Raw genomic sequence first — 15,534 nt, 5'->3', positions numbered from 1 at the left:
GCATGGAGGGGGATGCACCGTGTTCTTCTGAAAGGCTGGTAAAAGGGAGCTTACGCTGAGCAGGGCCTGCGTTGAGACTCCTGGAGTCTGACTCTTTGTTCAGCACCTTTCTATAACTCCAGTTATACAATAAAGAGCAGGTCTACAGTTTTTAAAGCATATATTGAGTCAGCAGTTCTGCCTCAAGACAGTGTAAAGAAATGATAGGATTAAACTGTAATCAAAGAGAGGGGAAATAAAACTCTCCTTAATCCTAAGATATAGTGTTTTGGCTGTATACGAAGGTAGTCCTGAGCTCTTAATGGTGTATGATTGTCTTTTACTTGCAGGTTCCCTTATGTATTTAAATGAGGCCACTCTCCTTCACAATATCAAAGTTCGGTACAGTAAGGACAGAATTTACGTAAGTATTACATGTCATGACAACCAGTCTAATGGTAGATGTCCTTTCAAAAAATCAACAAAACAAGTGTTTACAATTCTGTTTTTTCCTATAACAGCAGCTAAACAGAAATGGTAACATTGGAAGGTTAGGAGGTTTTAGACCTTCCCCCCCCACCCCGGCCTTATACCTTGTTTGAGATCTGAATCACATTAATCACATTAATGTTAGCTGATTTTTACTGGGCAGAGCAATAGATTTTTCTCTACATGACTGTTCATGTGCAACCATAGCACAGCATTGTATCACAAAGGGGCTGTTCCTGCAGGTAACTTACTTCACCAGTAGAGTAGCTGTTAACAAAGATGGTTTTCTTTCCTCATTATTTTTGAACGAAGCAAACAGGTGCCGTCTTTGACACCTCCTAGCTCAGATGTCCATCTTAATCTTTTATATTGCTATCAAATTGCCTAATTGTACTTAATGAATTCTGACTAAATTACATTTTGTCCTTGCCATCTGCCTGGACACTGACAGCTGTGAAACAGAAGAAAGATAAGAGTTTTCTTTCTTTTTATTTTTTTCTAATAGAAAGCTGGCTAGTGATAATACAGAACAGTTATACATATTTTTTAAGTATCTGTGTTAAAATAATCAACTTTTGTGTTAGCGTACTGTTCTAAAATTAATTGAATTAGTTCAACCCTTTTATATAAATATAAGAAGAAAGTATAGTGGTTTTCCTTTGTTGCAGTTAACTTTACATAGCTATAAATACTTTATGGCTCAAGATCAAGCACCAGCTTTAAAATAAATAAATAAAAATGGCTGTTTCAACGCTGTTCTGGAAAAAACAAAATTAAAAAAACAACCAAAAAAACCCTCAAGGAAGTAAAATTCTAACACTGAACTGGTTATGAGTAAGATGGTATTTAGGTTCATAAAGCATTTCTTCATTGTAAACAAATACTACTAATATGTTGTCCTGAGTGGGTGTATTTTCTGGAGGACAAACAAACAAACAAACAAAAAACCCAACCAAGGTTCAATTTACATTTTAACTACTTTTTCCTTGTAACTTTAAGATACAGTTTGAATCAACAATTTTTTTTGCTTTTTGTTTAATGCTGGTTAACACTATTTGTCTTGTTACTAAAAGAAAAACTAACATTAGTACTTGCGGCTCTCAAAGAACTCTGTGCATATGTGTTCCTTCAGTGAAATAAGTGCTGAAAATAGAAACATCTAAGAAAATTCATATATTGTGTGTGATCCAGCCTTCTATCAACATATCACGATAGTGTCCATATTTCAGTTGTCTAGGGATATGTTCAATAGCAACAAACCAAATAGATCATTCAAGCTGAAAGTTTATCTGATTTTCTTCATACCTCTTTCTGTAAATGGGCTTTTTCTGTGATTCAGACACCTGTTCTTCCTTGTATGTAATCTGGCCATTATAACCAAGCTATGAAAGTTTGTTTTTTCCGAAACCTTAAAAAACTTATCTTCAGTCTTCTTTATCCTGTGGAAAGGTAAAAAGCAGTCTTGGTTTGAGATTCATCTTGAATTCCTTCTCTATTAGAGAACATTTGCATTCTGTATTTCTCACTGTGGAAGCAGCCATAGCTAATTTCTCTCGGCTGAATGCTTTTATTGCCTGGCTTGAGCGCGTTCCCAGGCAGGATCCTGTCAGTCCTTCCTGCTGAGTTGCTTCCATTAGATATTGAAAAATTGTCCTCCTCACTGGAGGAGAGTGCGTTATGCTAGCCAGGAGCTTAGTTTATTCACTTGTGAGGAGGAGGTTGTGGTGTCCTGTCCTTGATCCAGTAACTTGGACAATAGGAAATAATTTAAAAGGAGATTGGGAGAAAGGTCAAATTCAGGACATATTCCACAGCTCAGTGGTTAGGAAATTCTCCCGAGAAGTGCTTTTTCATAGAAGTCCTGAGAAGATAATTAGAGTAACACTGAAAATATATCCATTCCTCTGTCTGCATTAGCTGGAGAGAATTGTAAGTGTAATTGTTATACTTAGGCTGTAGTCTTCAATAGTAATAAAATTGCTGTTAACCACCTGGTTGGATACTAGCTAATAGTTTGTTGTTAATTGTTTTCTTCACAGACCTATGTAGCCAACATTCTTATTGCAGTGAATCCATATTTTGATATACCTAAGTTTTATTCTTCAGATACTATTAAAAAGTACCAGGGTAGATCACTTGGAACATTGCCACCACATGTTTTTGCTATTGGTATGTATGGAGTCTGTATTTGTGTTTTACAAAAAAAAACATTAAATACTTTGCGGTTATGCATAAATTGCCACCTGTAAAAGTAATTTACTTTAAACTGTTACAAAATAAAACCACTGCTTGCTAAGATTGCATATCTTCTCATCCTTAATATGCACTTTGAAGAACTTGGAAATTAGCAACCCTGGCAATCCTGTTGTTATTATTCTGTACCTCCAGTGTTATGTCCAAGTGGTTTAAATATAATTTACAACCATTAAAAAAAGAAAAAAAAGAAATTAAGATTTTAGAAGTGAAGAATGACATAATTATGATTGGCACTGTCTTTCAGTGTAGTGATTTCCTTTGCCTTTTATTATGTTGCCAGAGCACGTGCACTTTCTTTTTATATGCTTGTGTTATAGGCAGGAAGTGCATTTAAATGTTATTAAAGGGATCAACCTGATTTCAGTCACTTTGTTTAAGAAAAAAAAAATTTGGAAACTACAAATCAACATTTGACTTGTTAAAAGCCTTCTCACTGTGTTGCATTTTGTTTTGTAATCAAAAGTATAAATAGCTGGGGTTTTAGTACCTGTTGCATAACAAGAAAACTACCCATGTTTTTCCAAGTTTCCATGTCTCAGATGTTACTTGTTATGAAGTGCAACTGAAAGTTTCCCTTTAAAGGACACATTAAAGTAAGATCGGTTACAATTTTGTAAATACATTTAATTCAAGAGATTTAGTTCTAGGTGGTCGTTTTTGTTTTATTTTGTCCTGGATATAGTTGAGTAGGTCTTTGTTTTCAAAGACTTTAAGCCCTTACATGTCAGTGTTTGAGAGTGAGCAAGTATAATATAATTTAAAGGGAAACAAACTTTAATAAGTTGTAAATCACTCAATTGTAAAGATTTACTTTTTTATTCCCAAAAATGTTACATTTTAATTTTTGTATTGTAGTTTAACTTTATGCTTGCAACTCTCCTGAATATTAATTTTTGTCATGTTTAACGTATGCTTCTTTTTAAGCTGATAAAGCATTCCGTGACATGAAAGTGCTCAAGATGAGTCAGTCCATCATAGTCTCTGGAGAATCGGGAGCTGGCAAGACAGAAAATACTAAATTTGTTTTGAGGTTTGTGCTTTTGGACCGAAGTTATTCATTGAATTTCTTGTGTTGGTGTGTTTGGTTGACATACATACAGAGCAAATTGTAGAGTAATCAATAGGTTTAAGCTGCAATTCAGTAAGGTACTTATACGTGTGCTTTAATACAAGAAATTCCTAGGGTTAAACTTAAATGCTGACATGGTAACATACAGAAATGGCTATATATTCACAGAAACCTTAACGTGGTTGTAGTGACATCATGTAGTAGTTATGGTTTATGATGCGGTCATTTTGGTATTGCACATCTGGTATTGTGGTAGCTAAAAACGTAACTAGGCATTTTAACTGTATCTTGGAAGACACTGTTGGTTTTGCCATAAATGTGCATTTCTGTGTTTTCCGTCTTTGTTTCTTTAATTTGCTTAAGCATCCAGGGTTTTTAATTTTTGATTTTGAGAGTACTGCAGAGATTCTGTGATACATGCTAATTTACTGAATAAGATTGAGTAATAGGATTTATTTATTTATTGATGTTCATGTATGGCCAATACTAAATCAAGCATATTAAACTACAGGGAAGCCCTGTTGCTGATGTATATCAGCCTTGCTTTCTCTTATATGATTTTAATGTTTTTGACCATATTTGCTTTATACTTTAACTGCTTTATATAACTCTGGAACACTGTAACTGGAAAGCACTGCTCCATTAAATTCACCTATATCATAGGTGGCCTGATTATCCAGGGAAGCACAGTGCAGGCAGTGTGAATAAGCTCCCTTCCCCACCTTGTCCTTGTTTCCCTTTAATTCCCTTTTGCCTGGCATCATGTATTCTCTCGTATGTATGTACAGTAGCGATATGATCTTCTACATCCCATGAAGAATTGTCACAGCTGTCTGGCCTTCATAGTGCTCTTCTGTACCCCTGCGCAACCCTTAGCAGATAGCTGTAAGAATTACTACAAGGTGCTGGTAATGATTTTTACAGGGGACATCCTAACTTTGATCCTGCAAAGAGTAAAAAAAGATGGCAGGCACTGGGAGAACATCTTCTGAAGAATGCTCTCAAAGGAGGTTATTCTTCCGCTTGTCAGCAAAGGAAGCTCTGATTACACGGCAGGCAAATATTGCTGCTGCTGCTTCTCCCCACCACCCACCCCATAGAGTCCATGTATAAAACATCATTGAGTTTTAAAAGCAGGAGGGTTTTTCCCTTGTGTGATCAGAAAGCAAAAGATACTAATACAGCTCTGTTAGTGCTCCAAAAAAAAAAAAAATGTTTTTTGGAAGGCCCCATTTTTGAGAACTGTTTTTTAACTCATCCCAGATTTATTTGTGAATTTCCAGAAAGCATACCCTGTGTGCAGGGGGAAAAAAACAAACAAACAAACAAAAAAACCCCACCCACAAACAAAACCAAAAAAAACCAAACCCAAAACCAAAAAACAAGCTGCAACTTTGGAGCAAGTACGTTGTGTATTTATTTTCAAATTCTTTCTTCAGTTGCTACATCGAATCTTACTTTGATTATGCACCCGCAATTTCCTATCTCACCATCGCCATGTGGGATTTTTATTAACACTGAACACACAACCTGTACGCATGGAAACAGTCTTTAATTCAGAAAATACATATGAAACGTTTTGCATTTGCTAAGATTACTCATAAATACAGATAGTACAGTAATAGTTTCATTATAGTTGTAGAAAAGTGTAATTTCCATATGCGCGCCTAGAAGAAATTTCTAGCATGTGTTGAAATATTGAAAAAAATCTGAAGTCTGCAAGAATATTTTTGGTTTAACAAAAAAGAAAAATCAAACTGCATTTATTTTAAAAGATATTGGTATTTGGAACTCGTAATCAATATGCTTTCCCTTTAGTAAATGGTGAGTAACTATGGTCCACAGACATGCTAAATCCTGCTGAATTGAGGTAACCTGACACATGAAAGATACTGATATTTTTATCTTGCTTTACAGGTATTTGACAGAATCCTATGGTACTGGCCAAGATATTGATGATAGAATTGTAGAAGGTACTGAATTTTCTTTAATTGAATTAAAGATGTTTTAATTTTTTTTTCCTTCAAATTTGAAATGTCTGTCAACAGTAACTAAATAAAATCTAGGATGGATATACTATTAGACATCCTAGGTCATCATTTACTGGTAGTTTACCTTGATCTTAAATTCTGAAAACGTATTTTTTATTTGTGATTCACTTTATTTTTATTTAGTATAGTGTCATATAGTCCTTGATCTAGAAAATGTTTAAGTGTATGTTTGAGTTGAACTTCACACACATGAGCACCCAAGATTGGATTTTTATGCTGTTATGAAATCTGCAAGGACAAGATTATGTTCTCATTACTGTTAGTACCAGGAAAGAGTAATTCCTCCTCCTCACCATAAAGTTCTCGAAGTCAGATAAAGGAGGGAAGTTCTTTCAAATTTAGGTTCCGAGTCATTTTTCTGTTACATCTTTTTTTGTCAGAAAGCATATAATTTGGATTAACACTTTCATTGTGTCTATCTTTATAATAAACTCCCAAACAAGGTCAGAAGAGGCTGTGTTGATCATCCAGTTGAGCCTCTTTAATGTTGCATGTACTTCCCAATTGAACAGAAAATAACTTTTTGAGAAAATGTAAATATCTCAAAAACAGACAACCCTCAGCCAATCTAGTAATACCTCCTATATCAGTTTTAGTCTTCTATAGCATATAGTAGATTTATTTCGGAATTTCATTACTCTCTATCTTTTTCTTAAACCAAAAAGTTTTACTTTTTCTTTTGCTTTGAATGTTCTGTTTTCAAATTTGAGCCACTGGATTATTCAAGAGAAATACTGCAGGCTTTAATCTCTTGTTGCTGTAGGTTTGCTTAAACCAATTCCTTAGTGAAATCCACTGTGTGCTAAAGGAACTCAGAAAATGGCCAAGAGTTGGATAATGCCTGACGCAGTATGCCACAAAATTAATTGGTACTTGTAGGTATTCTTAGAAGAGTTTGGCGTTTTTAATCTAAAACAGCATCTGATGCATGAATTTTGAAGTTTTTTTAGGCACAATTTTAATGAGCACGCTTACAGCATATGTATTACTAGAGGAACCTTTAACCTATCTGAAAGACCTCTTGCAATTTGTTTTTATTCATAATATTTTTTCAAAACTGTTAATACTATGTAAAATACCTGAATAGTTATCAAAGGTCTCTTAAGTCAGTTTTGAAAGTTAGATTTGCATTTTCATAAGCTTTAAGTATTAAAAAAATGAAAACCTAGCCAAAACAAAAAAGTTAATGCTGATGTTATCCTATTAAATGATGCATTATCATCCATAATTTAGCTAACCATTGTAGTTATTTCTTCATTCTTTAATTTTTGTAGGAGCAGATTTGTAGATGGTTGTCAGTGGAGTTTTAAATCTGAGTTTCTGCTCACTTAGTTTCCAATGCATATTTTTTTAGCTAAAAGCGTTAAAAAAAATCTTGCAGATATTTTCAATGGTTTATTGTTAGTGTGATTCAGTAAATTGGTTTTCTTTGATCTTCAGAGCTAGTAAATGCAGTCTTTCAGAGGCCTTGTGTTTCATAACTACTAAGCATTTCCAAACTGTTTAAACTGTGCATGATGTGTAGAGAGTGAGTTATATGTATGCTTTAGATTGCTGCCACTCTTTCTGGCTTTAAAGCGCTTGAAAACTGCAGCCAGTAAAAAACAAAATCACTCAATCACTTAATTGACCTAATTTGAAAGGGCATTTTTAAGTTGTTTTTGAAATCAACACATGCTTCTAATACATTTTTTTAATTCTCTCATCAATCTACCATGTTGCGTGCATGACATTTAAGTGGCACTTTCGCCTGTGGGATAAGTGGGTAGTTTAGATTTTATGAATAACAACTCATTGGGAAGTGTCAAATTGTGTTTTGTCTCGTATAGTTTATGTATCAGTTATTTACCTACTTGCTGTAGAAGAACATCACTGAATAATTTTCAGTGTTTGTCTCTGAATTTCTTACAGTATCGATTCAAATACTTTGCAATGTTATGTGATATTTAAGTACTTCATTGTAAGTTCCACCACAGTATACCCAGTACAATTTGCAAAATTGATTATTCCTAATAGGTAATAGTTTTCCTTTAATTTTCAAACTTTATTCCCAATAAGTTCACTGAATAATTAGTGTGTATTTGTTCTCTCTTTCTTTTTGCTAGTTAATTGATCAAATTTCAACACTTTAAAAATTTTAATTTTTTAAACAGCAAATCCCCTATTAGAAGCCTTTGGAAATGCAAAGACTGTTCGCAACAACAACAGCAGTCGTTTTGGGAAATTTGTAGAAATTCACTTCAATGAAAAGGTACTGGAATTTTGATACAGATAATCAGTGATGATTTTTTTGCCATAAAATGGTAATGCTAGACTGGAAGTAGGCTGAATAGACTTATTTATCTTGCACCAAGTAGCTACTGTCCTGCTTTACAGATACGATTTGTGTTCTATCACCTTGAAAGGAAAACCAAAGTCACACAGTACTGTGTCACTACTGGAAAATGGTGGGTCAAGTCAGTAGGAAAATTGCTTCCATCCACAACAGAATAAAAATTGTTCCCTTCATTGCAAAAAGGCATATCAAAAGAATGACTTGCTGTTAAGTATTTATGCATTCCTTTAATGCACAAATAAGTGAGTTGCATATTAGATATAAACAGATATAAATGTATTTTAATGCTTTAATACTTTAAATGAATTATTGATGTTTTTATGTATTTGTAAGAAATTTTGGGACCTCACATTATTATTCTGTATGTGACAGAAGTCATGGAATTGTTTTTTGTCAGAAGTACTATTCACTGTGTAGCTTATGAAAAATTTTCTTTGGGTGTAGTTTTGCTTGGGTGGCCTATGTATACACACATTCCACAATTAAGGATGACTGTATGGCACGTCCAAGTTGAAGACTTTTGTCGACGATCCCTGTAGAGATAATGTATGCGCCTCCTCATCTTTCTGACTGAGGACATAAAGAAACAAATTCTTGCAGTTCCTTCCTGCAGAGTTTAAGCCCATCATCTGCTCTTGATCTTGTGGACTTTTCCTAAGTTTTCATCCCTTGGTTTTGTAGCTAAACTTCAGAACTTTGGTTAATAGTTTAGATAGTAAATAACTAAATTCCTTTAAGGGTAGAGGGACTTTATCTCGTGATCCAGTTCATGTTAATAAACTTACAGAAAGGACCCAAGTTTCTACTTGGAATGATGCATTCATGACCTGACGACTTATCTGTCAACACTTACATGGTGTTTCAGATTAATTGCTTCAGCGGAAGCAAATAGCACTCAGAGTATCTTCAGAAACTGCTTAAAAGCTTGTTTCAGCTTTCCAGGGCAAGATCAGCCCATTTACTTGAGCCCCTTTTTTACAAGACATCACTTCTTTGTGACCTTACTAGGTTTGATTTCTCAAAGGAATATGAGTACAGACTGGGGCCTCCTGAATGAGTGAATAACTGCATAACCGTAGTTAAATTTGTCAGTCAGTAAGTCCTTCTTAGTTGCTGTAATGGCCATAAGCTCAGGAATTTCCTTGCTGTTGAGATTTGTCTAGGCACAGGAAATTTTATCATAGGTGAGATAACAAATGGCTTTTCAAAATCTGTGTTAGACTTCTGTCTCAGAAAAGAAGTGCAAGTGTTTGAATTAAAGTGTTCGCTCATAATTAGTCTGCCTAAGATGTCGTCCAAATATGTATTCTTAATTTTAACTCTTCCTTCTCCTTTGCAAGACTATCAGTGAAATGCAACTAGAGAAGGTTGTAATAGCATGGTAATGGCACTTAACTGCCATCCAAAAAGTGTAAGGGTGGCTGTAGCAGTGCTCTTTGCAGGAACTGCTGGAATTCTACCAAGGATTTCTGCTCGTTGGGGTGAAGCAGACCCTTCTTTTAAGAGGAATGTATGCATATGCAGTACATGAACCAGGGGAGAAGTTATGGTAAAGGCAATGGTTTCTTTTCTAAGCTTAATATGTATTAGGTATAGATATATTTTAATCTTCTTTGGAACATTGTCCATTGAGCGAGCCATGATCAGACAAATGTAAATTGAAAACTTCTGAATGTCAAATAATCCAAAAAAATATTCAGATAATCAGAAAAATATTTCTTCCTCCTAGAACTCGGTGGTTGGTGGATTTGTATCGCATTACCTTCTGGAGAAATCTAGGATCTGTGTGCAAGGCAAAGAAGAGAGGAATTACCATATCTTTTACAGGCTTTGTGCTGGTGCACCAGAAGACATTAGGGAAAAACTATATCTAAGCTCTCCTGACAACTTTAGGGTGAGTATCAGAGTCAGTGTTTGCACAGCTTCTCATATTGCCATACGTGGATTTTTCATATAGACCTTATTAAAAATCTCTGTTTATTATCTTTGACAGACTATTTCCTGTTACAAAAATCAGAAGGGTTTTTTTGTTAAATCTATTTGATCCTGAAGTAAAGCTGCCTGTCCTTTTTCCTTATTGGAAGATTTCCTGTACTTTTTCTCCATGTCTTAAAATTGAGGAATCTTTGCTTTTTCCAAGAATGTACTGTTGCATACCTAGCTGCTAGTAATGTTGTTATGGGCTCTTCTAGAGGTGTAAAGTGTGAATTTCTTGATTGTGGTCTAACTGTTTTGTGGGTAACCTATCTTTTAAGCCCTGAAAACTGCATTTATTTGTTCCTCTTCCAACCATGTGTTTGGGAAGATGTAGGACTTGTCCCACGATGCTCTCTTTTAAATTATTCTTCCCTTACGCTTCCCACCAAGGATCAGACCATGGTGACAAGGTGGTTGTGCTTCTCTGTTCCAGTCCATGTGCTTTCACATCACTTTTCTTTTGTACTCTGTTGCACCTTGTTCCTATCATGCTGTACTCATTTGTACTGCTCCAGTTTTGAGCCTTTTCCACTCCTCTCATCATACTCCTCTGTCATTCTTGGTCACTCCGGGTTACATGATAAGACTCGCCAGTCCCTTTCAGCTGAAATCTCACCTTTTATCTCCAATTGACCCAAAGCCCATGCTCAGGTCGTCCTGCTAAGATTACTTCTATTCATTAAGCATGGTCCTCCCTCTTAGGTTTTTCTTCACCTAATTTATTCTTTCCTGAGGACTACTTACTGCTTCTGAGTTTTGGCTGTCTTTCCACAACCTGTTACTGGTCCAGTCAGTCAAGTAATGGAGAAGCCAATAAAATGCAACTAAAATCAGTGCTGAATGTCATACTCCCAACTATATCTAAATGAAAGTGAACTTAAAATAAACAGTGGGGAAATAAGACTTGAATCATTGTGCATACTTCTTTAAAAATGTTAGGTTAATGTTCAGTGGCAGGGAAAAAGCAGAGTAGAATTTTAGTTGTTAGGAAAGGAAGGGCGAATGAAATAGTGAGTAATGCTGTAATGTATATTTCTAAACAGCATACACAGTTTTGTCATCCCAACTCAGAAAGGAACAGTAAAATCCTTGGGTGAAGCAGAGGTCATGGTTGAAGACAAGCTCTTGGATAGTGTGGGCCTTTTAATTCAATCCAGTGTGCCTGTTCTTAGGGTTTCTGATTTGTTTACTGCCTTCCCTTTTTCTCCCCATGCTTTATTTTAGGGTTTTTTTTTTTCCCTTTTCTGAGATTATGCGGTTTCTCCTGATTAACCCTGATTCTGCCTTATGTTTCTAGTGGCAATCCCACAAACAGGCTGGCTTTCTCTCCTACCATTATGTTCTTGCATTCTTTTCCTCCCATTTTTCCACTGAACGGTTTTACTACTTCAGTTTAACTTTTAACTTTTTCCTCCAGCTTTCCTTCTTTCTCTTGCCCTTCTCTGTGTTCAGATTTTACTGAATTGTTTTCAGAAATGATTGACAAATAACATGACATTTCCTTTTGCTTTCTTTCCTTTCTTGTCAGTCAAATTTTTTTCTCTATTTTGTTTTCTGTTTGCCTCAGTGACTCCAACCCCATTTCCCTTATTTTTAAATTCTCTTTTAATTTCTCAGTGTGTTAAATCTCTATTATTGCAGTAATTTTTTTTTCTTGAGAAATTAATATTATTGAACTTTTATTCAACCAGTGCAGCTTTACTGATACAGCTGTTTCTCATTGTCTTCCTGATTGTCCCTTCTCTTTCTCTTCAAAGCAAGCTTTTGCAGTCCCTTTCAAGGTCCTTCTAAGCCTATTCACATCTTACAGTGTCATCACCAATTTTACCAGTAAGGTGAAGACTCTTGCCTTAAATCATTCATTCCTGCTATTTAATTATATATAAATATATTGGTAGGGTTTTGTTCTGTTTTGTTGTTCTTTACCTTTTGACAATCACACTTGAACTGTAAATACCTACAAATATCATCATGTGCTTTGTTGACTTGTATTGAAAAAAAAAAATATTGGCAAATCAAATCCTACTCGTAAATACTGGTCAGTTGTTTGCTTGTGTTCTGTCATTTGTTTCCATCTCTCCACTGTCTCTTGGCTTATGCCTAGGTTGGAAACTCGCAGAAGCAGAATTCTGTGTATTTGTAAAACACACAGACCAAATCTCTGCCGTGGGTTTGGAAGGGTTTTGTTACACAACCCTGGAGAGCATGTGCAATTACAAGGATATAAATTAATTGACTGTCATCTTTTTAGACTTCCTTGATCTTAAACAGGGTGGGGAGCACTGCTAACAAAGAATTACGTTACTGTGTTGATTGTTTTCTTTGTTGCCATATCTTCCTACCTGGTTTTCTAAACAAAACTTGGACTGTGCTTATGTGCTACTTTCCCCAAAATCTTTTGTACTCAGTGTCGTCAGAATTCAGCCGAGGGCTAGAAGCCTTAAAGATACAAAGCTCCTCCTAGTTTTGTGCAAAGCAGTGGTTGCATAGGTGACACCTAAATTAGCGCACTCCTTGTAGGGAAGGCAGGTGTACTCCGGTGATCGAAGAGGTTGCTGCTGCCTCTTGGCTTGGCCAAGTCAGTCTCTGCTTACTGACGAGCCAGAAGGCGGGCACAGAGCTGCAGTTCCACGTTGTGCACATTGTACATTTGTACTGTGGGATCTAGATGATCTTGTTCTCTAAAAGCCATGGCAGTATTTTAGGACAAGTTTCCTTCCTTCCTCAAAGGCATTCCTAGGGGCCTTTGTAGACCTGATATTATTTCTTTAAATATTTAGTTTGTATCTTCTTATAGTTCATCTGTTTGTACTCAGTTATGCAATGGAAACTTGAGCTGATGCTTATTAAGAAGGGACTGCTTCTGTCCTCTAGAAGGAAAACTTTTCTTTTGAAACACCCAACAAACACAATACTTACTTAAAAAAAAAAAAACACCTTTTTTTTCATATAGCATGGAGCTAGTTTTCACAACTTTCTTCTTTACTGTGCAGTTATTCTATGCAATATTCTTTTGTATGTTTTACAGCTCAAATCTTGAAAAAAATTTCAAATTTTTTTTTTTTTTTTTTTTTTTTTTTTTTATTGTGCAGCCACTTTTCTATTAAAACGTATTTCTTGTAGTTAATATACTTTTAATTCTGGAACTGAATATGTTGCCTGCCTGCTCTTGGGGATTTTTTTTTTTAATCAAAAACTCTGCTCTTGAAAGCACACAAGGTTGTAGATGTCAAGGTCAGAATTATAACCCGCTTAAAATCAGGCTGGTGCAGTACAGTATTGAACAGCCTGAGTGCCTTTACAGAAGGCACTCACTTGCCTTTTTCAATTATAAAGAGTTTACAGTCACAGCAGCCTTATCACACCGTGACATAATTTTTTTGACTTCTACTAAGTTTGCAGCAGGTACTTTCATTTCCATTAAGAATATTTATTGCTTTACCATAAGTTAGTATTTGAATCCTGAGTTCCTTCCTGCATGTGAAAGATCCACTCTGCGTGTTAAATTTAAACATTTTAACACTTCTGAAGTATTTAAAAATTTTTTTCCCCTTCTCAAGTTAAAGTAGATTAATTTAAAAAAAAAACAAACAACTTAGGATCATTTTTATCTTTGTATGTATGTAAATTATTATAAACATACGTAAAGTTTGTTAGTCATATTGCACTAAATTTTCATGAAGTATCACTTTATAGGAGATTTTTAGGGAAAAAAAAAAAAAAGAAAACCTGTAAAAAGTTAATTTTCTTCCTAAATTGGTATTACTTTTGTCAAGATTATTTTTTCTGTGTTATTCATTCTCATTTACTGCTTCAGGTTTTATCATTAAATGGCTCTGAATAATCATGTTTGTGTCACTTTTTTACTGCATTTTTTGTTGACCGAATGTCTGTCTGGTTCAAATTTTGTGGAAATACCATCTTTCAAGCTTCTAATAACAGATGGTGATATTATACTAGGCAAGGTTTGATGATTGATCAGTGTTTTGATATTAATGCTAATTTTTTAGACAAGAAAAATGTTCAGAAAAATAATCATACTCTTAAATTGGTTATTTAGAAAAAACCCATCCCTAAAGTCGCAGTATTGCATTGTCTCTATTGTGCTACTTGTCTTGTTCCTTTTAGCTTATCAAGTCAAAGTCCAAATTAGGGCCAGCTTGGGTCCTAACACCCGAGCATGTTTTGCTCAATGCCTGGTTTCTCTTAACTACACTTGCCTGAAAATAGGACCATCTCAAATCTAAGATGGTTCTCATTTTTCACAGAAGTGAAACTTAAGTGAACTTAATGCTCTTTTTCCCGCCGTTAGGCTTGCTTGCCTTTGACTTAAGTGTTCCCTTGTAATCTCCTCCCTGTACATTTGGCCATCTTGGCATAGGTGCGCAGTTGCTCTGGGCGTGTGAACCAAGATAACTTTGCTGGCTGCACCTGCCTGACCTGTTGTCCAGATTTCACCAGCACTGATGGGGGTTACCCCTCCGTTCATCCTTCCCCTGCAGTTCCCCTGGGCAAGCGTGAATTTACTTGGCAAAGGACTATGAGAACTGGGAGGTTTCTTACACAGCCCTCCTCCTCGGAGCACACCCCCACAAAAGCATGCAGTCCTGAGTGGTCATGTTTTGGGTTCCCCTGCAGAAATTTTCAGAGATTCAAAGCCATTAGGTAACCCTGTGCTGAACCTTGTAGGTCTGGGTGCCTTGGACTGCACCACATGGCTTGGAAAGTAAAGCTGCACAGTAAATCTGTACCTGGAGTATAGTTGATGGAGATGAGAAGCTGAATTTTTTTCAGATCTTAATTTCCAAAACAGAGATCAGATTGCCTTATGTTTGGGTCACTGATATTATAATGGGGTGTTGTACTTCAGAGTTGGGGGTGGGGGGGAAAGTACAATGGTATTTAGACATTATATATGATAAGGTCAAGCTGTGTATTTGTGTGCTTTAAAAATATAATTTCTCTCAGGTTTAATATGGGAATTTACTTGAGTTTTTAGCTTTCAAATGAAAGCCATTGTCTTGTGATTAAACGTCTCTTACATAGGTTATTATTGAGTACCGTGCTGGTTCACATTCTCAGCTGATCAGATAAGTTTCCACACTTTCTTCTTGGAAAGTATGACCTTTTTCACTTCCCATCCCCAGTTTCTGGGATCGTGTTACTTATACTGTAATACAGGGATATATTGTTGTGTTTAAAATATGCTGTGCTTTGCATTCCTATTGGCCGTTAAAGAAAACTTTTCAATATTTTGTTAAACACCAAGCTAACTTTGAACAGTGTTTCTTGTCACTTCGTTTTAATCTTAAATTTGTCACCTAGTTTTCTTCTGCTGTTAGAAATGCTTCGAAGAATATTTTATTTTTTAGAATTTT

General features: G+C 35.5%; 1 protein-coding gene across 7 annotated transcripts in view; it reads left to right on the top strand.

The window, feature by feature from the left end:
• MYO6 (myosin VI) overlaps positions 1-15,534 on the top strand; it is a gene marked incomplete at both ends in the record, with an annotated part of 80,636 nt that overhangs the window by 11,021 nt on the left and 54,081 nt on the right. For 6 of the 7 annotated variants that reach the window (XM_082305550.1, XM_082305546.1, XM_082305548.1 and 3 more), the window contains 6 exons: positions 330-403; positions 2,508-2,637; positions 3,649-3,754; positions 5,711-5,766; positions 7,998-8,095; positions 9,909-10,073. In XM_082305550.1, coding sequence (XP_082161676.1) covers positions 330-403; positions 2,508-2,637; positions 3,649-3,754; positions 5,711-5,766; positions 7,998-8,095; positions 9,909-10,073 — 629 coding nt within the window. The remainder of the gene's footprint in view (positions 1-329; positions 404-2,507; positions 2,638-3,648; positions 3,755-5,710; positions 5,767-7,997; positions 8,096-9,908; positions 10,074-15,534) is intronic. The other variant, XM_082305549.1, reaches the window with a different exon arrangement.

Source organism: Platalea leucorodia (genome assembly GCF_965183815.1).
Source record: "Platalea leucorodia genome assembly, chromosome: 3".
Taxonomy (NCBI): Eukaryota; Metazoa; Chordata; class Aves; order Pelecaniformes; family Threskiornithidae; genus Platalea; species Platalea leucorodia.
This window is presented reverse-complemented; position numbering and strand designations above follow the sequence as displayed.